Below are 22,588 nucleotides of genomic sequence, written 5' to 3'. Positions count from 1 at the left end.
CAATGTCAGTTAGCACCCACTGTGGTACCTACGCCTGTTCTCAGTAGACATAGGTACCATGGGATTATCTGAGGTGCTTTTTGCAAACACCCTCAGGATACTGCCATGACGTAACAGTGATGGGCAGAAGAAGCACCTGTGCCCCCAGGGCACAATTTGTCAGGCAAAAAGGGTGGAAACCTGGCACATTTGGGTTCTTCTTCAAAATCCCACCCCTGCCACACTGGAATTACTTTCAACTTGCATGATTTGTATCATGCAATTGTGCTTTATCCCTATAGCATGTCATATGTGATACTGTGGAGACTTTAAAACATTACGCCAACAGTTAATTTTTCCCACCAGTAGCTAGGCAGGCCACTTAATTAAATTTGGATTCCAGCCAAAACTTTTTACCGCTCCAGTCAAGTAATGTAAGTGAGACGATTCAATCTTTTTCTTCCAGCTACATTACTAAAGCCACCAATGTGATTAAAAATAATATAGTTCAGTCACCATTTAATCACATGGAGAACAAAATCTATTTACTGCAACAGTAATGTTTCATATAATGAAACTGGAACCCAGTACAGCATGATTTTAGCTTGTAGGTGTTAGCTTGTAGGTGTTGGGCAGATATTTGCTGTCCCAAGGGCACACTCGTCTCCAGTCACCAACCAGGCCCCCAGCATTCACATTTAGTGCCCCAGTTGATATATGGGCAGCCTTTTGGATTACTGCGGATTTTTCTTCTTTAAAATCCTTACAATAATGATGAATATTAGAAAGGATTTCTAATAAATTCAAAAAACCCTGAAACCTTTGAAAACTGTGCGAGAATATCATACATAAAAATTTGCTGTCAGATCACAAGTACTTGTATGGTTTAAATTGAATACAAGATAAAACTTTTGGCAGGTTTTAGAAATGGAATTGGACACTAAAGGGCAGAAATTGCCAGTGCAGGTTGGAGATAGGACTTGTGACTAGTGAGGATTTAACTAGCAGAAGGACCTCACAATTTCTGCCTTCAATTTACACTCTGACATCAGTAAGGCCACATTTTTATGAAATTCCTTTGTCTGCTATTTTAACAAAGGGTTAACCTGTTTATTTTAAGTGGATTAATGTCCTTGTTAAAATAGTGGACAGAGTAACTACAGACATGACATTAATGCATTCATACTAATATCTCAAAGTGAAATTTCAATGCACAAAAGGTTCAATATCTTCTGTTGATGATTTTAGTGGAAAATCAGTGTGGATACAAAATGAGAATCCCATCTTGTACTTGTAACCTTTACACTAATGATATATTTACACTAAATGCTGTAGTTATAGTGTCAATGCAGCCAGAATCTAGAGTGAGGGCCTGACTGACATGAGACTCCCTGAAAGAGAGATCTGACTCTGTCAGTTCAGGCCTTCACACCTGAGTTACACTCCAAGTTTAACAGTGGTGCAAAGTGGTTTTACACTAAGGTTAAACCTGTGGGATGCGAATGTACCGTACAATATTCTCCTGATAACTCAGTCATTTTTGGCACTGAAAAAAATTGGAATATGCAGTAATTTGAATTATCAGATAATTTGTAATAAGTGACTTTGAATTAAAAGGAATAGACTGTACAACTATGAACAAGAGGAATTTAACCCTCCCAAAAGATCAGACTTTGTTGAAAGATTAATGACAAGATTGAATAGCTACTGTAAGTAAGGAGTGAAGAAATGGCCGTTTCATACACATTTGAACTGATTTGGATTGGCAGTACCTCCAGACAAAGTTAAAGGGAAAGCTTTTAGTGTGGACAAAATCTTTTAAGATGTCAGAAAGTCAGGCACCGTGTAAAAAGTCAAACAATAATGGAGGAAAGATACTACAGCTTTGAAAAGCACCTTGTTTGGGATCAAGTGAATAGTATGGTTTGACTCACATGCAGCATATGAGGTCAAGGTACCTTACATCACAAAGCCATTACATAGGCCAAGATGTGACTTTTGTGAGATTACTGTGATTTCATGAAATTGATAAAAGAAAACTCAAATATAATAAAGGTACTTCATCATAGAGACAGGGAGCTGTTCATGAGGGTTTAGCTCCTGTAATATATTTGAGGGTAGATTTCCACTGTGCGCCTGGTGTAGCGAAAACATAAACTCGTTCTTTACGGATGGGTTTATGATTTTGCTTCAGCCAATACACAGAGAAGGGTCTTACCCCATACTGTGGCAAATCTCCACCTTGTTGGCCACCTGGGAAAGGCTCCATCCCAAGCAGCCATTCCACTCCAGTTTAAAATGATCTTTGTTCGGCACAAGTTGCATAGGTAGGTATTATGCACAGGAAGTGCTCATCTGCAAACCATACTTACTGGAAGGGCTTGTAGTCTTGCTAGTTTTTCTTCATTTACAATGTACTCCCCTTAACAGGGCAATTCTTTGGGAAAGCAAAGCATGTCTACTTGTACAGTGCAAGTGCCAACAGGTGACTGCTTCTTAAGCTCATAATGAGTGATTACAATGGAACGAATGTTTAGATGAGTTGTCATGTACCATGGGTAATCAGCATTGCGCTAAAGGGGATATTCAAGCACAGAAAGAATAATAAATACCTGGGAGTGGTTTTGAATGTCATGTGAATCAAAGCTAGATTTATTGCCTTAGCTAGGGAGGAGCAGATAAAACAGCCAGTCAGGAATCCTCCTCCTATTTCCTGTTGAGTGGCTACTGCTGGGAAGTGCAACTGTGTCGGTGTTGGATAAGAACAGGAACCAGGCCCAGCTGTGATGCCCCTTACATCCAGCTAGCCTGCCAACACTCATTGACTAGGCTCGCACGTGAAGAATGGGCATTTGGATAAAGTCCTAGAGAGCTGCTGGTGCCTGTGGAACCTTATCTCAGACTGAATGAGCACCACAGACAAGAGGGGAAAATTGCCAAATCTAATAAGAAAAACTGGTTTATAACTCACTTCCAGCTAGTTGTTATTTTATTGAAGGTGTGCTTTTTAAATTAAATGAGTCTTCTTGCCATTATGCAGTAAACAGTGAATCAACAGTTGTGAAGCTGAAAGTGTATTTCTGGCCCTTGGATATAACTGGACCTGAAGACACCTTCACGTGACAGGACCTGTATAATATTACAAGAATTCTTCAGTCAATGTTCTCTAGTTTATAACTTATATCACATATGATTTTTAGAATAATGAGTTATTTATTTTAAAATAGAAAATATTGAATCGGTCCAAGTTGGACTGAAACCGTGCTGGCTGTTTCAGTCCAATGCCAGACCACTTTCAGTAGTGGAGGTTGCAGTCAGCTCTGTCTCACCACATGCCCTTGAGTACAGTGACAAGGTGGTTCGATACTCAGCTCACAAAATGATCTCGCAATTTCATCCCAGTGGAACAAACCCAGAGATGACTGTCACAGGAAGCTTAGGTTACATGTAAGGTCATTTTTGATTTTTCCTTCAGTTATTGCTGAAGTACAGAAGTGCCAATGGGCAAATTATAAGATTGTAGCTATTTTAACTAGGAATTTTTCCATAGGCTACCTCTGACAAATGATGCATTGGCCACTTGGAGGTTTGTCATTAAAAGGGCCATTCCTAAATGCTAGTTGCTGATACAAACCCAATCATTTGCTCCAGAAGATTGAAGAGTCTCTCTGAGTGTTGTACAAGGGGTAAAGTCATCAATCCACTTGGTACTGCAATGTATTCTGAGGTACTTCACTTGTCTGAATTGTGGAACTGAGCCTATACATATTATACTGAAAAAGAACAATGTGCACACCAGGGAATATCTGTTCAGCTGATGTCATCTTCCAGTCACCTTTATAATGGAAAGTTCAATCACTAATGTTTTTAGCGGGACACACAGCTACAGAAAATCTATCCTGCTCTCTACACATTTGGAAGGGGAGTTAATTTACAAAAACAAAACCTTTACTAATTTACTTTAGTAAATGAATACTTCTCAGTCTCACTTCAGGAAACACTAGGAACTGGTCCCCAGCACACAGTAATTTTTCTGTAGCTTGGTGCAGGTCACAAACAGGATCAGCTGCAAACCCTCCATTACTGGATGATGAAGGCACAGTTTCATTAGAGGGAACCATTAGTTCTCTTTGTAACATCTTTATAATGTTGAGGAATGCAAAGTCTCTTAATGGATTAGAATTGTAAATGTGCACGCAATTCTCTATTAGGGTCTATGAAAGTTCAGTGCAAACAGTGGTGTAATGCTAAAATTCTGAAGATAATGAAAGAATGGGGATATTATATTTGGTGTGTATTTGTTAAGAGTTCTATAGAGTTTGTTTTAAAAGGCAATACCCAAAGTGACTATCATACATTTTTACTTCACAACGCAAACACTATCACTGCCATCAATCGTTCCCACAGTCCCTGTAGAAATCCAGTACTCAATACAGAGAAACAGCCCACATCTCCCTTAGCAACACAGTTTCACAAACATTCAAACACTTGGTTAATCTTCCTCTTCATTAGTTCCTTTCCACAAGAAGCCAACATAACAACAGTCAATCTGCAAGCCTCATAAATAAGCAAAAGCTCTCTGGATTCAGAAATAGCCAGTTTTGAGGCCTAGGCTGAAGGAGAAGCCTTGGATACTGACCTTGGACTAGGCAACAATCCTGTTGCTTCTGTGCCAGTTACTGTACAAAATGCACAATAAATACAAATAATTATAAGTCTGTTCTTCACATTACTGAGCAACTTTTAGCACGGTCCTTTCTGATCTCCGAGTCATCCAGTAAGTCAGTCCTTCCAGGCATTTGCGATACCCTCTTTAATCCTCGCTTGGAATTGCTGCGTTTCAGATTTTTTTGCATCTTATTTACAGAAGCCAGGGTCGTAACGTGAAATACATCACGGACGCTGTTCTCAGAAGCTTTAGATGAACATTCCACGTAGGCTGTTGCTCCTATCTGCCGAGCCACTGTACTGCCCTACAAAGAGCGAGGGGGAAAAAGCCATAATGTCAACCTTCACTGCATAAAGAAAAGCATGAAATGTGTGCTTCACATTTAATTAACCTTCATCCATTATGTTGTCCAATACAAGTAATTTGAGCACAGCATGAAATGGCATCCAAGCAGCATTAATTCAAGAGCATGTCAAAATAGCTGAAGTAAAGCTTAGGTTCGCTGTGTTTTAAATGCTGCTTTTGGAATTGGATGACCTTTGCGTTTTTCTTTAAGAGAACAGAAGCTCACTTGTGAGAAACGTATTACTGTGAAAATCCATATTAAATCAAACTTGGTCTTTCCCTCCCATAGTCCTCTCAGTCTTGCTTCTCCTTCTCCTGCAAGAAGCAACCCCCCATTAGCAGCACTGAGGAACCATTTGACTTTTGTGCGTGAGTGTAATTCTACGCTCTTAGGGAGAAAGAAGGCCTTTGTGCGGGTGAACACCTAATTAAAGGCTCTAAACAAAATCATTGCTTTTTCCACATGATTGAATAAACTTTTTAATGACTGCGTTTCAAACATGATTCTCTTAGAACAAATGCAAAGAATTAACATTTATACATGGGAATTACTTAATTCCTCAATGGATTACATTGACGTTTTATTTATTATACAAATCTTACATAAATTCAAATTATTGCTTCAATCCTTTGAAGAAAGTTCATGGCTGTTATGGGAACAGACATTTGATTTCATAGTAAAGTGAAAAGACGGAACATACTTTAATTCAAGCAATGGGGTTGTGAAAGGCAGTCTGGTGTGTAAATAAGGCCAAGCTTTTGTGCAAAGAGATTTGGTGCAGAGTGTAACAATATTAGTATAATTAGTGACAAACAGACACCTGCGGACTATCATGTACTTTTGCAGCTGCTGGAGTTAAGTAGCTGGAATGTAAAACAGCCGCATGCTTTGTTAATTGCATGACTCAATAGAACCAGTTCTTCAGTCACAGAGCTTTTAGGATGTGTTGTTTTGTGAAGCTTTACAGAAAAACAAAGACACTAAACAGTAAAAATGAAACTTACTGAATGAATTGTGAATACAGGCATCATTGGGACTTTAAAAATGATCTGGAGTGTGTACTTAAGGTGTTATTTCCTGGGAACCAGCTGCTGTTTAACACTCAGTAAACTTGCAGTCATCAAATCATAACTGTTAATCTTTTATTGTCCGTGCTGAACGATGGAATATCTTTTACTGTCAGTGCTGACACTTGAAATGACACCTTGCACTGGGACACGAAAAAGTATATTAAATATATCTACCTCCAAGAGCTCTACACCACAGGGGAGTGGGACTAATTGGATAGCTCTTTCAAAGAGCTGGCACAGGCACGATGGGCTGAATGGCCTCTTTCTGTGCTGTAAGATTCTATGATTTTTTTAAAACTGACAGAAGTGATAAAACTGACAGAGGGTAATCTAATCTTGTAGTTCAGGTGACAGTTATACAAAAGCTATATTCTATCTGTTCCGATAGGTAAGTCCCATAGATATTTTACCCATAGGTTTGATGTGAAGAGGGAGGCAGGAGGTATGAGACTTAATTTAGCTACAGGCAGAGAATGTACCTCATGGCTGCCAGTAGTTCATTCTACAAATCTGCGTACTGGAGTGTGGGAGGGTGCAGGCATGGTTGAGGGCTTTTGTTCTCCAACAAGCAGGTCCATCAAGAATGGGGCTGGATCTACAGGGATTGTGAAGACAGTCATGGCATTGTGATCTCTTGGATCATTGAATGCAGGGACATAGCCAGAATATGTGTAGCAGTTCACTCCTCCGGCTACATTTCAGCTCCAGAAACGCATACACCGTTCCGACAGAAAAGTGACTTCTTTGGCCAGTGAGATATAAGCACATTGTAAAGCACCAACTGTGAAATGTCACCACATTATGGATTAGCCCTCTGTGTACTCAAGGTTCTTCACAGCTTTCAAAAGCCACACACATTTTCTGTCATCCAGCAGCTGCAATGGATGATTTACAATACATTTCTAATAGTGGTGAAGTGTGCAGAACCACCAAGGGTTTCACTGGACTCGAGCGGACAGCCAGCTTTCCCATCCACTTGCACAAATCGTCCATCACTCAGCGGCAAATCAAACTGAAACGGGTCTCTAAATTTCTAACAAAATGCAGCTCTTGTGCGCCCTCCATGTGGCGTTTTCAACCATCTCTGCAGTTGTCTTACTTAATTTGCTGCATTTTCTGAATAAAACTCATCCTTAAGGAAACAAATGTTGCTACACTCCTCCAAGTTCAGCCACTTCAAGTACAGGAAGAGGATGAGAAATGTATACTCTAGTACCTGTTCATGTGTAACTGGAATAAGCCTCTGCTTGGAAAGTTCCCTCAATACATTCAGATCGGTCCTCATGTCAATCTTACAGCCAACCACCAGCACTTTAGCGTTGGGACAGAACTCCTGTGTCTCGCTCTGCCACTGGAATAAAAAAAAGCCGCAAGATTTACGTGACAACATTTGATACTGTGATGAAAGAACGGCTAATCTTCAAGTAATCGGCACATGCCAAAAATATTACAATGCTCCAAATAGTTATTTGGTGATTTTTAACCTTTTGAGAAGGACTGATCTTCAGAAAGGCAACAGATGGACATCTGGTGCACGTACAAGATAGCTTACAGTTTACTCTGATGAAGGAATATTCTGGAATGCATCTTTCAAGTTCTAAAATCATTTGGGTGGGAGCCATATGTTTATGGTCAACTGCTAGTTGGAGGTATAGATTTTGCAGTTTTATTTGGTTGCTGCTTGTATTTGTATGGAGCTGCCTCAAGATTAGATGGGAGTGAATTCATCTGAAGGCATTACACTGTCTGGTCCAATTAAGATCTGCTCCATTTCTACTTTCTTAAAGTGGACTTGTACACATTGCTACTGGTCAGATTTTTCTGGACTAAACACACCAGGCCAATTAACCCTTTAAGGACTTTGAGTTTTCTAGTAATACAGATAAAAACATGCACATGTTCTGAAGTAACCTTTTGTTAAAAATTACAGAACACCACAGTAATAAAGGAGCTGAGAGAAGTATGATGATGCAGCTAAAGGCAATTCATTACATATGGTATGCTAATGAACTCATGTTGCCATGAAAAGTAGCAAACACAGGCAACAGAGGAGAATAACAGTCACTTTAGCCCTGATTTTAACTCTCAGCCATGAGTTGTGCAGACGGGGGCCGAGGCGGACGGCAAACCGTCTAGCCCACTCCGGCGTGAGATTTTAACTCCGGGGCCCGTGCTTATGCCTGTGAGTCTTCCGAAGGGAAGCGGTAGCTGGTCGGCGGCTGGGAGTGGGGTTTTAGACAGCAGAAGGCCGCCACCGAGGACCCAAAGGAACAATCTCTGGTAGTCCAGGTAAGTGTCTGAAAGGGAGTGGGGAGGGCTTCACAGTCAGGGGAGGGGGAGAGAAGCTGGAACAGGGGAGGCGCGTGGCTGCCTTGTGGGGCCTGGAGAAGCAAAAGAAATGTGTGAAAACACTTACCTTTATGGACCTCTCCTGGCCTCAGCTCCTCTTCCCGCTAATTTGGTCTGGGGGGATAACCGCAATGGCTTCCCCACGCAGGCCTCCGATTAAAATTGCAGTTGGGCCCTGATTACATCATTGGTGCTTAATCTGCATATTTAAAGAGGCACCCCACTACCTTCCGGCAGGTAACTCTCTCGCCTGCCCAAAAGAGCAGGCTAATATTGGAACCCACAAGAAGCCAACATGATCGGTGCAGGTAAGTCACACCGGCCATTTTAACTGTCCGCCCGCCCGATTTCCACTAGGCGAGCAGGGTTAAAATCAGCCCTTTTAACCCTTGAGGGACGGAGTTTACTTTGGATCTTTCAAAAACTAAAAGGTTTATAACTAAGGTTTCTACAAGCCATCAGTACTGGATACAAAAAGAACAATAGATTTGTACAAAACTGCACAGCATTCCTTCTTTTGTAAAAAAAAACTCTGCAATTACCCCGACGAAGTTAATAAGTGACAAAGTAATTGTCTCTGCATCAGTTATCACGTCATGTTATTTCGCATGAACTGCTTTTGTTTTACATTATAAAGGTTCAGAATAAAGTGACTCCCCTCACTAGTTACGAAGATGCCTCTGCATTCTTTTCTATAACACTTCTTTCTCATAACACCATCCACACTAATTTTATGATGTAAATTGCATTACATGCCCCCGTAGGAGGCCCTGCATAATGAACCATGACCTGTATAATGACCCAAGCCCTCAACTTTCCTGCTGTTGGTTCCCATAAGTGTTGACAGTTCAGGAAGTTGGAAAAGGATTAGAGTTACTGTGACCCCCTAGAGAGGGGCATTTGAGTCAGGAATTTGGAAATGATGGGTCACGGATCACTTATGGAGGGGTTGATTTGTGACTGGTGGGAGTCTGACCTCTTCTCCACACTCCTCATAATTTGCTTTTAGTCCCAAATACCTTGGGCTTCAAACAGCTACCCAGAGACTGTCACTTCATTGACCCATTGTTGGATTAGCAGTCCATTGGACATTGTGCGGGAAAACGCATCAAAGCATGTCATAGCAAGCAGTCATGTGTAATGACAAATGAAGAGACAGTTGAGGACAGCTGTGTCCAGTTTCTACAGCTTCAGTCAGTTCCTACTTACAGAAATACAACTGCTGGTCTATGTTCAAATACCACTGTGCAAAAATTGAAAGTCTAAATATGTTCCTGGTGATTGCAACGGAGGCACATCCAGAGTAGCCGAATGGTAATTAGAACCATTCAGTATTTGTCTCAAATTTATTGAGTTTGATTCCAAGGGCTATCTGTCAATCAAATGCTCTTGTCATGGTTGGGTAACAGGTTCCAGCCAGGTTGCCAGGAAATACTGGGGAGGGGAACAAGAAAAAAGGGATGTGACCGATATCCCCCAACTCACCCAGTCCATACATTAACTCTTGGCGGTCAATTATAAAGTGATATTGCCATTGGTCACTGTCATGGTGAGGTCTGCAGGCCAACCAGGTGCAGACTGCCATCATGGGATGAACTTGTAATGAAGCAGTAGAAAGACAATGAATGAATCAACTGCAGCAAGCAGTCTCCTTCAGTTCTGAGGGCAGCAAAAGGGTCTATTCATGAACCACCGAAGCCATTCTCTAGTGGGGTGAGGGAAGTCTTTCTACATTCAAACCTCGGATTAACAATAATAGCATCAATATTTTGCCCATTGAATTCACAGCTGAAATTTATCCCAATGTTTATTCTTAACACAACGGAGGCAGACAGATTTTCTTGTCCCTGCAACTACTGTAATCTAAATCACTGATTTACAGTTTTCATGGAAAAATGGAATGAATTACAGAATTTGATCCCCAAAATACCAGTAAATATCCCGGAATCCCATGTGATAAAAGCAGAATTTGATTTATCCGTCACCATGAGTCATTAGCCTTGACTAGAAACACTGATTGAAAGCAAATCAGTTAAAACTTGGAAACACTTGCCAGAGAAGGTATGTGACAGGTCAGAATTCAGATATTCACCAATTGTCCCAGGAAAGTAGATAATGCAAGGTTTTAATTATGGAAGCCATTTTCCTTGCCAATTTTCTTCCCTGCTCACCTCTTCTGCAAGCATGAACTTGTTGGGGGTTATAGTTTCATGGCACAGGTGCTTCACACAAGTGGCCATTATCTGTATATGTACTGTGACTGAGCACTATCAGGCTATTTGACTGTAGGAGGCATCAGAGCCCCTGTCATTATTTGACATGCAATTCCAGCAGGGACAGCAGTCAGGAGGAGGAACCCTGGCCAATTTCCCTCTCCCTAACAGAGGGGACTGAGGCCTATTTGTGGCACCATCATCTCGGTCTTGACTGAGATCAGTCAATTTAGTGCGGACTGGGGGTTACAACTTAGCACCTTCCTCGCCTACATGGATCAGACACTTCCTGGATAATCAGGGGACCATTCACTCTTTTACACTAAGAAACCTAGACAAAGGGCCAAGGCCTAGAGTGCAAGAAACCTTAAAGGTTCAAAATGGTACAAGAGAAGACAAGGTAAATCAGGAGGCAGTTTTTAGGTGACATACAGCTATAGTTTTAAAAGTCTAAAATTATTGAAGGAAAGACAGACAGAGAAAGATAAGCAATTTCCCTTTCTTAAGGGCATAGGAAAGAACGAGTTGGAACAGGACACAGTGCTACGGCTTGACTTCAAGAAAGTGAGGATGTACGGAAGAGGAACAGCCTGCAGTATAGCACATTTGCAACTTAAGAGGATCAAGAGAAGAAAGTTAAGAGGACTGATCATTGTTGCACTGCTAAAATAGATCAAATTCTGCTGCTTTAACCTGCAGAATGCTATAGATGCTAGCAGTTGTCAGGTGGGTCAAGGTGCATTTGCTTGCTATCAGAAGATTGATCTAAGGTGAGTTGGGGAACAGAAAACAAGGATGTGGGTGAGCTGATCCAGTTATTGTCCGTTTCTGGTATGCTTTATCCCAGAGGAAAGCTGAGCATAGGAACATAGGAACAGGAGTAGGCCATTCAGCCCCTCGTGCCTGCTCCGCCATTTGATAAGATCATGGCTGATCTGTGATCTAACTCCATATACTTGCCTTTGGCCCATATCCCTTAATAACTTTGGTTGGCAAAAAGCTATCTATCTCAGATTTAAATTTAGCAATTGAGCTAGTATCAATTGCCGTTTGCGGAAAAGAGTTCCAAACTTCTACAACCCTTTGTGTGTAGAAAGCAGCAGCCTCATTATAGAAAAACAGAGTTTGTGCTAATCCCAGAAAGTAACACCAGCTGTTAAAAGAGATCAACACAGAGGGACAGATTATTGACAATTACCGACAGAGGCTAGGGGGAAGTAAATGCACACCATCCCTTTCTCCACAGGGACTCTCTGCTCATTTTTCACCTGTTCCCCATGCCTAGGCCCATCATGTCTAAGCTTCTAATCTAACCAGGTCTCAAGAGACCACAACACACCAGCTCGGCCATGGGAAAAAAAACATCTCTGGCCACACACTGGATCGAACTAACCTTTGCTCACAGTTGCCAAAGCAACAATTTAAGCTCATGTTTATGTATTGCCCTTAATGGGCCTTATTGGGGATATGCTACAGCTTGGTATGATACAGCGGATTTAAAGTAAAGAATATTAGTTGAAGTAAGCTGGTATTATGCTTCTAGTGTTAATTTTTGGAAGCTAAGAGGAACAAATTAGAAGAGATGTGAAGGATACTTCATGGAGGTTTCTGGGCTATAATTATTTTGACGAGCAGAAGCTACTGATAATTCATAAGTGACAATGTAGTAAAGAAGTCTAGTTAACTTCACAAGTGAAAATTTCACAAGTAGATCTGCATGAAGTGCTCATTTTATGACAGTTGAGTTATGCATTTCCTTTTAGAAGGAGAACATTTAATCTTAAAGGGCTGGGAATTGGTGAGTAAACCAAATTCTGATCTCACTGCTTCACTGTGAGACTGGAGGCTCAATGCAGCCCACGGTGTCTGAAATGCAATGGTGTTTTTGGTGCTTGGGCCTGTAATGCACTGAGCGCGGGGACAACGCAGACAGGAAACAACTAGAGCATTTGGAGCCTGCACATTAACTGTGCACGAGGCTCATTTACGCCTCATTTTCAAAGCAATTGAGGCCTCCCCTCAATGTGCCTATTGTAAACAGCTGCTGCAAGGGAGGGTTGTAGCAGAGTTTCTAAATATTTTCCCAGTGTGTCCTGACCTTCTTTCATTAGGACCACCTCAGCTTACCTGCAGCTGGACTGTTGGGCTTCAAAAGACCAATGTTGCTCAGGTACTTCTCCCCTACCCCAAAAGGTCTCTTTTCCCTGTAGACAGCCATCAATCTGCTGGTGGTGCAGGGAACCTCCCCACCCCAAGAAAACTATGTCTTCTCTCAGTACATCATGAGCAACACACTGGGAGAAATGTAAATACTGAAATGAGCTGACCACCAATTACTGTATGAGGTTAGAACTTTTGCATAGAGGTGCACCCAGCACCGAGGGAGCACCAGTCTTGGCCAGAACAATAAAAATGTGGGGCTGGAAATTCCTGGGGCTTTGGTCCGCCACTGGAAGCACAGCAGGACAGGACTTCTCAGGGTCACAGTTATTTGCTTGGAGTTGGGGGGGAGCGGGGAGGGTGATCACATACATCATTTGCAACGTTACTAGTGTGACTATCTCAGCAGGGGAGGGGATCAAGAGTTTTAGAGCAGCACCGTGCTGCAACGTTAAAGCCAACTGAAGAAGGCCAACGAGGTAAAGACATTTTCAAGAGTTCAAAATTCCTGCTTTCCCAAAGGCGACTGGTCACTCTGCAAGCAAATAACGTTAGGAAATCAGCATTTGAAGCTGTTTGTGGGCACCACTCTCACCAGGATGCGGTCCTGATACACAAGTATGCCCGTATCTTACAATGACATCTGCATGGGTGGGAGGCGCCCACCCACACTGCCAGCAGAACTTTTAAAAAAAGGGTGGAACACAGGTGATTCGGGTGTCACTACTCCCCCACCCCCCCCTGCCCCGACCCAGGAATTTCAGGCTCATGATTTTCGTTTCCACACTTCTGGAACCACATGGGAATGATTGCGAGTGAAATCATACGAACGACAATGGACAGGAAAAGACCCACTGGTCCATCCATCCTCTCCCACACAATTGCGATGCCTTGTGCATCACATTATGTACGCTCCCCATCCCACCCAAAAGCCATGTGATCTCCTGGGAGAGGTAAAAACCCATTGCCAATTAGGGGGGAAAAAACCTCAGAAAATTCCTCTCCGACTCCCATAAGCGATTGAAATTAGACCAGGAGATCAACCTGACCCTGATTAATGTTATACAGTACATACCTTTTCTACTTTTAAAACCTGAACAATTTAATTCGTGTAGGTGGATCCAATGACTCACAAGGGGTTAACTGCAAATAAATACATTACAACAGTGACTACATTTTAAAAAAAAGTACTTAATTGGCTGTAAAGCGCTTTGGGATTTTTTTATTGGTTGTGAAAGGCACTATATAAATGCAAACTCTCTCTTTCTTTCTTTATGTGACAGCCAGTACGACGGTGAGAAGATTCGTCACATTTCACTCCTCCCTCCTACCTCTCACCCCCACTTTATCACACAACAGAATTTCTTTAGGTTACAGCTTGTTCTTATTTCCTAATGCAATGCTGGCATCATTTGCAGTAAATTTTCAATTGAAAGAAATGGAATAGCTGTATAATTTTGTAGCCAGAGGGAGAGTCTAAACAGCTTCATTAACTTTATATTTGTACTAGTTATGCAAATAATATAATGCACTAGTACAGTGCTGAATTTTTTAAATCAAGGTTTAATAGACTTGCTTCAGCAAGAAACAGTGGAGTTCATCTTCAGTATGCAAGTGGTATCATCACAGTGATCCATGCAAAAACTGCCAAGACTTTGTCTCTCATCCATTTCAATAGAAGCTGAAGCTTTTTCAGATTAAGGCCATCCTGACCATTATTGCAGCTGGCACTTACAATGGAAATTCTTACTAAACAGTGACACTTTGAAAGTAGATAAATCACCAGGCCCGGATGAAATGTATCCCAGGCTGTTAAAAGAAGCAAGGGAGGAAATAGCGGAGGCTCTGACCATCATTTTTCAATCCTCACTGGATACAGGCGTGGTGCCGGAGGATTGGAAGACTGTTGTACTGTTGTTTAAAAAGGGAGCAAGAGATAGACCGAGTAATTATAGGCCAGTCAGTCTAACCTCGGTGGTGGGCAAATTATTGGAATCAATTCTGAGGGACTGCATAAATCGTCACCAAGAAAGGCATGGAGTAATCAAAGACAGTCAGCATGTATTTGTTAAGGGAAGGTCGTATCTGACTAACTTGACTGAATTTTTTGAGGAGGTAACAAGGAGGGTCAATGAGGGTAGTGCATTTGATGTAGTCTACGTGGATTTTAGCAAGGCTTTTGACAAGGTCCCACATGGCAGACCGGTCAAAAAAGTACAAGCCGATGGGATCCAAGGGAGAGTGGCAAATTGGATCCAAAATTGGCTCACCGGCAGGAAGCAAAGGGGCAAAGGGTGATGGTCGACAGGTGTTTTTATGACTGGAAGGCTGTTTCCAGTGTGTTCCTCAGGGCATAGTACTAGGTCCCTTGTTTTTTGATATATATTAATGATTTAAATGTAGGGGGCATGATTGAGAAGTTTGTAGATGATACAAAAATTGGCCATGTGGTTGATAGTGAGGAGGAAAGCTGCAGACTGCAGGAAGGTATCAATGGACTGGTCAGGTGGGCAGATAAGTGGCAAATGGAATTCAATCCGGAGAAGTGTGAGGTAATGCATTGGGGAGGGCAAACAAGGCAAGGGAATACACAATAAATGGGAGGATACTGCAATGTGTAGAAGAAGTGAGGGACCTTGGAGTGCATGTCCACAGATCCCTAAAGGTAGCAGGACAGGTGGTTAAGGTGGTTAAGATGGCATATGGAATACTTTCCTTTATTAGCTGAGGCACAGAATATAAGAGCAGGGTGGTTATGCTGGAACTGTATAAAACACTGGTTAGGCCACAGCTTGTGTACTGTGCACAGTTCTGGTCACCACATTATAGGAAGGATGTAATTGCACTAGAGAGGGTGCAGAGGAGATTTACGAGGATGTTGCCAGGACTGGAGAATATTAGCTATGAGGAAAGATTGGATAGGCTGGGGTTGTTCTCTTTGGAGCAGAGGAGGCTGAGGGGTGATTTAACTGAGGTGTACAAAATTATGAGGGGCCTAGATAGAGTGGTTAGAAAGGACCTATTTCCTTTAGCAGAGAGGTCAATAACCAGGGGCCTTCGATTTAAAGTGATTAGTAGAAGGATTAGCCGGGAGCTGAGGAAAAATGTTTTCACCCAGAGGGTGGTAGGGGTTTGGAACTCACTGCCTGAAAGGGTGGTAGAGGCAGAAACCTCAACTCATTTAAAAAGTACCTGGATGCCGTAAATTTTCTATGATTCTATTCTATGACACCGTTTTTGGGGGGGAGGTGAAGGCCGTGGGTTGCTTTCTTTGCGGGATGGACTTCAGATTCCTTTGTTTTTCCACATGTAGAGTGCTCCCACCCAAGAAAGTACAAGACTTCCAAACGCCTCAATCATAAAACTCACCATTAGTGGCCACTGGCAGCTACAGGAACTGCAGTAACATCATGTCACCAGCATATTATTAAAAATATGGTCACCTGCTCATCAGTCTATTGGCACAGTACACATAAATTTATAGGATACAGGGATATACAATGTGTGAGGGTTTTTTTAAAAAGTTAAAAAATAAACATAGATGTGGTGTTCACTCTCACTGAAAGAGGGTCTATGGTATAGGCACATTTCATATTCAGCTGTTACATATGACTGAACTGCATTATTTTTCCAAATGATTTGTTTGCAAGAGATTTATGCCCGAAGTGAAGGAATTCTTGAAGGGAAACTTTCATTCTTTTCCATATCCCTACTGTATAACGCTGTTAGAATGAAATAGGGAGAGGAAACAGAACTTCCTGGTCAGTTATTTGAATTAATTTGACGTCCAGTGGTTCTGAAATCTTTGTTTGGAACTGAAAAAAATTCTTCTATTGGCATGTTGCAATCTTACTGTTCTATTGGCTCAGATTACACAGCTGCTTTTAAAATATGATTTTTACACATATTTGGACATCCATTTTTCTGAATATTCACATATAATCCAATCAGACTGAGCTCTCAGTGCTGCATCTGTTGTTGTACTCTTACATTAGATTTATGCAGGTTGGAAGTGCATCAAAGGCTAACATAGTACGTGATTTTACTGTGCTATCAAAATCTCATCAAATCTTACTAAAGAGCAAGATAATCTTCAGGGAAATGTAGATCTCATGAAAAGCGGAAAGATACATCACAAAGAGAAGATCTCATAAGAGAAGTGTACTCAGATGTTCTTACAAGTTGGCTGTGTCAGAGAGTCTAGCACAGCTCAAACTATTAATCCTAAAATGCCTGTCAGGAGGGTGTTATAGACACTCGTGTTTGAAACACTGTGGTATTGACAAGATCGGAACACTCTTTGTCCACTATTCAGGTCGCTCAGCATTGCCAGTTTCTTTGAAAAGCCCTGTAACGCGGGAATGATTGGGCAAGAAGAATTCTCTACATACTTAGTAGTTGGCAGGACTTGCTGGGTCAATGGGCCAGAGATTCTGCTGCCTGCATTACTGAAAAGCACAGAGTTTGGTATGAATTGGCTTCCAGTATTTGCCATTTAAGGCAAAGTATTTCTTCATTTACAAGCAGATGCTTTTCAAAATGTTCCAAAATGTAAAACTGCACCAAATTAAGGACTGTAAAGATTTCTATCACGAAACTATCGCATATTTGGTTTAAGTCAAGCACCCGCAAACTTTGCCCCATTTCAAAAAGAATTACTGAGTTCTGTTCCCCCCCCCCTCCCCCACCTTCCCATAGCACATACCATTCCCTGATCAAACAGTCAAGTGACCTGCTCCCAGACTACCCAGCTCTAAAATGGAATCGAGGTACCATGGATTTTTCTGACCATTAGATTTTGCCCCCTTCTCTATGGGGAAGTGGCCACACTTGGCAGTTCATCTTGATCAGACCAGTTGAGATCAGGACTTTGTGGTGCAAAGAAATGCAGAAGGGAAACTTGCACCTTTCCTGTCCAGAGCACAGTTGGTGCCAACAGATCGTCAAGTTCTAAGCATCTGCCCATTATTTGTACCTTATAGCCACTTGGAAGACACAAAATACTCTCACAAAGTGGCTACCAATTCCCAGAGTAATGGAATTTCAGAATTTATGGGGTCAATTTTAGGATGGCCGAGTGGGTGCGTTCGTGGCGGGGGGGTTCCTAAAATTGGAGAATCCCGGAGCGGGTCCGGAGCCCGGCTCCAACCCGCCCACTTCCGGGTTCCCCAATGACACGAATCGGTGTGCACGCAGCCCCCGCATGCAGGACTCCCACCGGCAATTAAAGCCGGCGGGATGACAGTTTAGATAGTTAGGGAGGTACTTGAGGTCGTTGATAGACCTCATTGGGAAGAGATTTTAGCAGGGATGTGATTTTGGACTCTCCTCAGCGTGTTTCCAATGCTGCGGGAAACACTCCCTGTTGTTGCAGACGTGTTTCAGTCAGCAGCCATTGGGAGATGTAGAGGGTTCCTTGACAGTTGTGGGGAATAGCTCATTCATCGCAGCAGGGCACTCCGTCACCTCAGACAAAGTTTTGCCTGCTACACCGTTGTCTCCACGCTCAAAATTATTACATCATACCCTAAACTCTGCTGTCCAAACACATTTACGTACTTTGCGGACCCCCTCACACTCACACAGTCAGGATGTGGGGGGGGGGGGGGTCCATTGCTGCATTCATCACTCCATTGGAGGACGAGCAACATCACCAACCTCGCCAGGCACACCGTCCACCTCCGCCACGTGGAGCTACACAACACAGTGCTGCACAACAGGCACCTGCACAAAGTAGTCGTGCAACTACACATACACCCACTGTGTGACCCAACGGGTGGCATTAAGGGTGTTCATGGAGAACCTCATGAAAGGGCCTTATTGCACTAACCAGTCAAGAATGGCCAAGATGTGGCAGTAGTGGTGACAATATAATATGTAATGTGAGTTGATCAGAAATCAAATACAAGTAAAAACCATGACAAACCCTCAAACACCCTTGTGCATCACCTTCATGCCCACGACAAGTTTGCCTTATGCTTCCTACTACACATATGTGATGCATGCCCTGTGGCTGCAGCACAGGTAGTGGCAGGTGGGGTGAGTCTGACCGTGAAAGAGATGCATGAGAGGGTGAATATGAGACAGAGCCATGAAATTGTATGAGGATTGGGTTGAGTGATAGTGGTGGGATGAGTACTGGCGAGGTGAGGAAGTGCAGGTAAGATGAGGATGAGGGTTCAGTGGTGTAAGGAGTGATGTGATAGAGTAGTGTTGGCAGTGCAGAAGGAGCTGTGGGGCGGGGGCGGTGATGTGGCAGACGGAGTGTAGGGGAATGAGTAAGAGTACTCACTTCGGCTGACCTGGTTAGGTCATTGAAGTGCCTCCTGCACTGTATGCAGGTGCGTGATATGTTGGTGGTGCTGGTGACGTCCTCTGCCACCTCGAGCCAGGCCTTTGTGGTGGCAGAGGCAGGCCACTTCCTCCCGTCCGCCGGGTAGAAGATCTCCCTCCTCCTCCTCTTCCTCACCCCATCCAGTAAGACCTGGATTGAAGAATCATTAAACCTGGGAGCAGCCTTCCCCCTGGGCTGCTCTCTGTTGTAATTTTGCCAATTTTCTGCAGCATCAGTCAGTGGAGGACTGCCCTTTTAAATAAGGCTCCTCCAGCTGACAGCCTATGATGCGGGTGCGCAGTCTGCCCGCTGTGCAGCTTTCCAGCACGAAACCCGGAAGCCAAGGTAAGTGGCTTCAATTTACTTACGATCGCGTGGCAAACCCACCGATTTTACTGGGCGCGTTACCCACGCGCCCAGTCGACCCCCTGCCACCTTCCCGCCTCCCTCCTAATATCGGGCTCTATGAGTGAGAAAGGGTTAAATATTGGACTTCAAAGGCCATGGCCTTGATGTAATATCTGGGAAGCAGGAAACCTGAGCCATTGACTTTTTTGCATGACTTCAGCACCAATTGGATTCTTTGAAAGAGAGACTTGCATTTATATAATGCCTTGCATGACCTTAGATGTCCAAAAGCGATTTACAACCAATGAAGCACTTTTTGAAGTGTAGTCTCTGTTGTAATGTAAGGAAACGTGGCAGCCAATTTGTGCACAGCAAGGTTCCACAAACAGCAATAAAATAATGACCAGATCATCTGTTTAGTAATGTTGGTTGAGGGATAAATATTGGCCAAGACACCAGGGAGAACTTCCCTATTCATCTTCTAAATAGTATCATGGGATCTTTTACATCCACCTGTATAACATTTCATCTGAAAGACAACACCTCTGACAATGCAGCACTCCCTCAGTACTGCACTGAAGTGTCAGCCTATATTATGTGCTTAAGCCTCTGGAGTGGGATTGTGAATCCACAACCCTTCTGACTCAGAGGCAAGAGTACTACCACTGAGCCAAGGCTGATACCTTTGCTCAGCTAAAAAAAAGTTGTTTAAGACCTACAATCTCAGTTTCTTTTCTCCCTTCACTTTTATTCTCTTACCCCACTCTTTTTCTTATACCCTGAAATGACTTGTTTGATTACTGCAGGGTAGGGAAAAAGATACTGAGCAGCCTGGGGACCCTATCACAAGTGTGACAAAAACAGAAAGTGCTAGAAACACACACATCGGTCCGCATCGTAAAAAGAGAAATTAACATTTCAGGTTTAACCTTTCTTCAGAACTCCAACGTTTTCTGTTTTCCAGCACTTGTAGTTTCCCCCCCCCCCAATCATAACTGTGACTGACACATTTGGATGCCAGGAAACCATGGGACTTGAATCAGTGAGCATTAAAAAAAGTTTGGAACATGACACTATAAAAACATGCCACTGAGAAGTTATGGCTTCTAAACTTGCTTTCTGAAGATACTACATGGGAGTATCGTGAGATCTAACCTTTCAACCATAAGAATGGGTCCCTTTCTCCTCAGATTATTCAAAAGTATGTTCTATTTTTAACTGTCGTCTCATGTGAATTGCATTTCAAATGTTAATTTTGGAAAGCAGATGAGAAAGGCACAGAACTTTATTTACAGTGCTTTCTAAAATTAAAATTTGAACATTTTATTAAAGGTATTAAAAATTAAACCATGGGCCTCAAAAGGGAATTTGTAAAAGATTTACCTTTAATTACTTTTGAACTTTATTCTTGACAGGCTCGGGAACTGTTTTTTAAATTAACTTGAAGGTTTACACACACACACACACACACACACCCCTGCCTGTGAAGAAAAGTGACATTTAATTTTAGAAATTCTGTTTAAAAAAAGGAAATTCAGTAAATTTTAACTGTAGAACTATAAAAGTTTACAGCACAGAAGAAGGCCATTTGGCCCATCGTGTCTGTGCTAATCCAAAATTAATTCCACTGCCCTATTCTCTCCCCATTGTCCTATATCTCCCTCTGTTTCAACCTTCTTGAAAGGCTGCTCAAAGTAATATGTTGAAGATCACTGTGTAAGAAATTAATTGGTTACTGCATTTGGATGATGTTTCTGGGTTCATTATTTTAACAAACTTGTTAATCCATTTATTATTCAGATTAACAATCTGCCTAAAATAGAACAGACAGAAATTTCATCCCAATGTGCTAATCAATTTTGCTTAAAATGAACGTACAAAGTAATTTCCACCCTCCAGCTGTGGTATTTTTTTCCCTTTAATCTCCTTTAAAATACACACACAATCCGACTTGTCTGCTTCCTTAAAATGATCAGAGACAGACACCAACCTTCTTTAAAACACTGTCTAGAGTCTCCGGACGACTGATGTCAAAACAGATTAGCACAGCATCCGAGTCAGGGTAGGCCAGTGGGCGAACATTGTCATAATATGCTGATCCTGGAGGAAAAGAAAAGAAAGATATTAAAATGGGATGTGAAAGGGGAGTTATTTTATGCGCCTTGTGAGAACTCCTGTCATGACTAAGCAATATGCGCTTGCTTAAAAAACAATTATACATAAACACAATTTTTGCACATCGCCATGTAGACATCAGCAAAACAGAATACTGCTGAACATAGCATTTGTCAAAATGCTTTACGCTTGGATGAGTACACCTGTAAAATAGAAAGTGAATGGCACATTGGAATATACGTTTATCTGGACTCCAATAGATTTAGATAAGATGTGGAGATGCCGGTGATGGACTGGGGTTGACAATTGTAAACAATTTTACAACACCAAGTTATAGTCCAGCAATTTTATTTTAAATTCACAAGCTTTCGGAGATTTCCTCCTTCCTCAGGCAAGTGTAGAAGAGCATGCCAGGAGCAGCACCAGGCGTACCTAAAAATGAGGTACCAACCTGGTGAAGCTACAACTCAGGACTACATGCATGCTAAACAGTGGAAGCAACATGCTATAGACAGAGCTAAGCGATTCCACAACCAACGGATCAGATCAAAGCTCTGCAGTCCTGCCACATCCAGTCGTGAATGGTGGTGGACAATTAAACAACTAACGGGAGGAGGAGGCTCTGCAAACATCCCCATTCTCAATGATGGCGGAGTCCAGCACGTGAGTGCAAAAGACAAGGCTGAAGCGTTTGCAACCATCTTCAGCCAGAAGTGCCGAGTGGATGATCCATCTCAGCCTCCTCCCAATATCCCCACCATCACGGAAGCCAGTCTTCGGCCAATTCGATTCACTCCACGTGATATCAAGAAACGGCTGAGTGCACTGGATACAGCAAAGGCTATGGGCCCCGACAACATCCCAGCTGTAGTGCTGAAGACTTGTGCTCCAGAACTAGCTGCGCCTCTAGCCAAGCTGTTCCAGTACAGCTGCAACACTGGCATCTACCCGACAATGTAGAAAATTGCCCAGGTATGTCCTGTCCACAAAAAGCAGGACAAATCC

At 42.4% G+C, this 22,588-nt stretch overlaps 1 protein-coding gene across 1 annotated transcript in view; it reads right to left on the bottom strand.

Annotated features, from left to right (window-relative positions):
• Nucleotides 1–2,950: 2,950 nt before the first annotated feature.
• The window catches only part of rnd2 (Rho family GTPase 2), a 60,489-nt gene continuing 40,851 nt past the window's right edge, over nt 2,951–22,588 (bottom strand). Inside the window, exons 3-5 of the mRNA XM_067968929.1 lie at nt 21,459–21,568; nt 7,281–7,415; nt 2,951–4,952 (exon numbers count right to left, since the gene is read on the bottom strand). Of these exons, the coding sequence (XP_067825030.1) occupies nt 4,704–4,952; nt 7,281–7,415; nt 21,459–21,568 (494 nt within the window). The 3' untranslated portion in view covers nt 2,951–4,703. The remainder of the gene's footprint in view (nt 4,953–7,280; nt 7,416–21,458; nt 21,569–22,588) is intronic.

The sequence above is a fragment of the Heptranchias perlo genome, chromosome 30, assembly GCF_035084215.1.
Source record: "Heptranchias perlo isolate sHepPer1 chromosome 30, sHepPer1.hap1, whole genome shotgun sequence".
NCBI classification, from domain to species: Eukaryota; Metazoa; Chordata; class Chondrichthyes; order Hexanchiformes; family Hexanchidae; genus Heptranchias; species Heptranchias perlo.
Note: the sequence above shows the minus strand (reverse complement) of the source record. Positions and strands in the feature narration are given on the sequence as shown.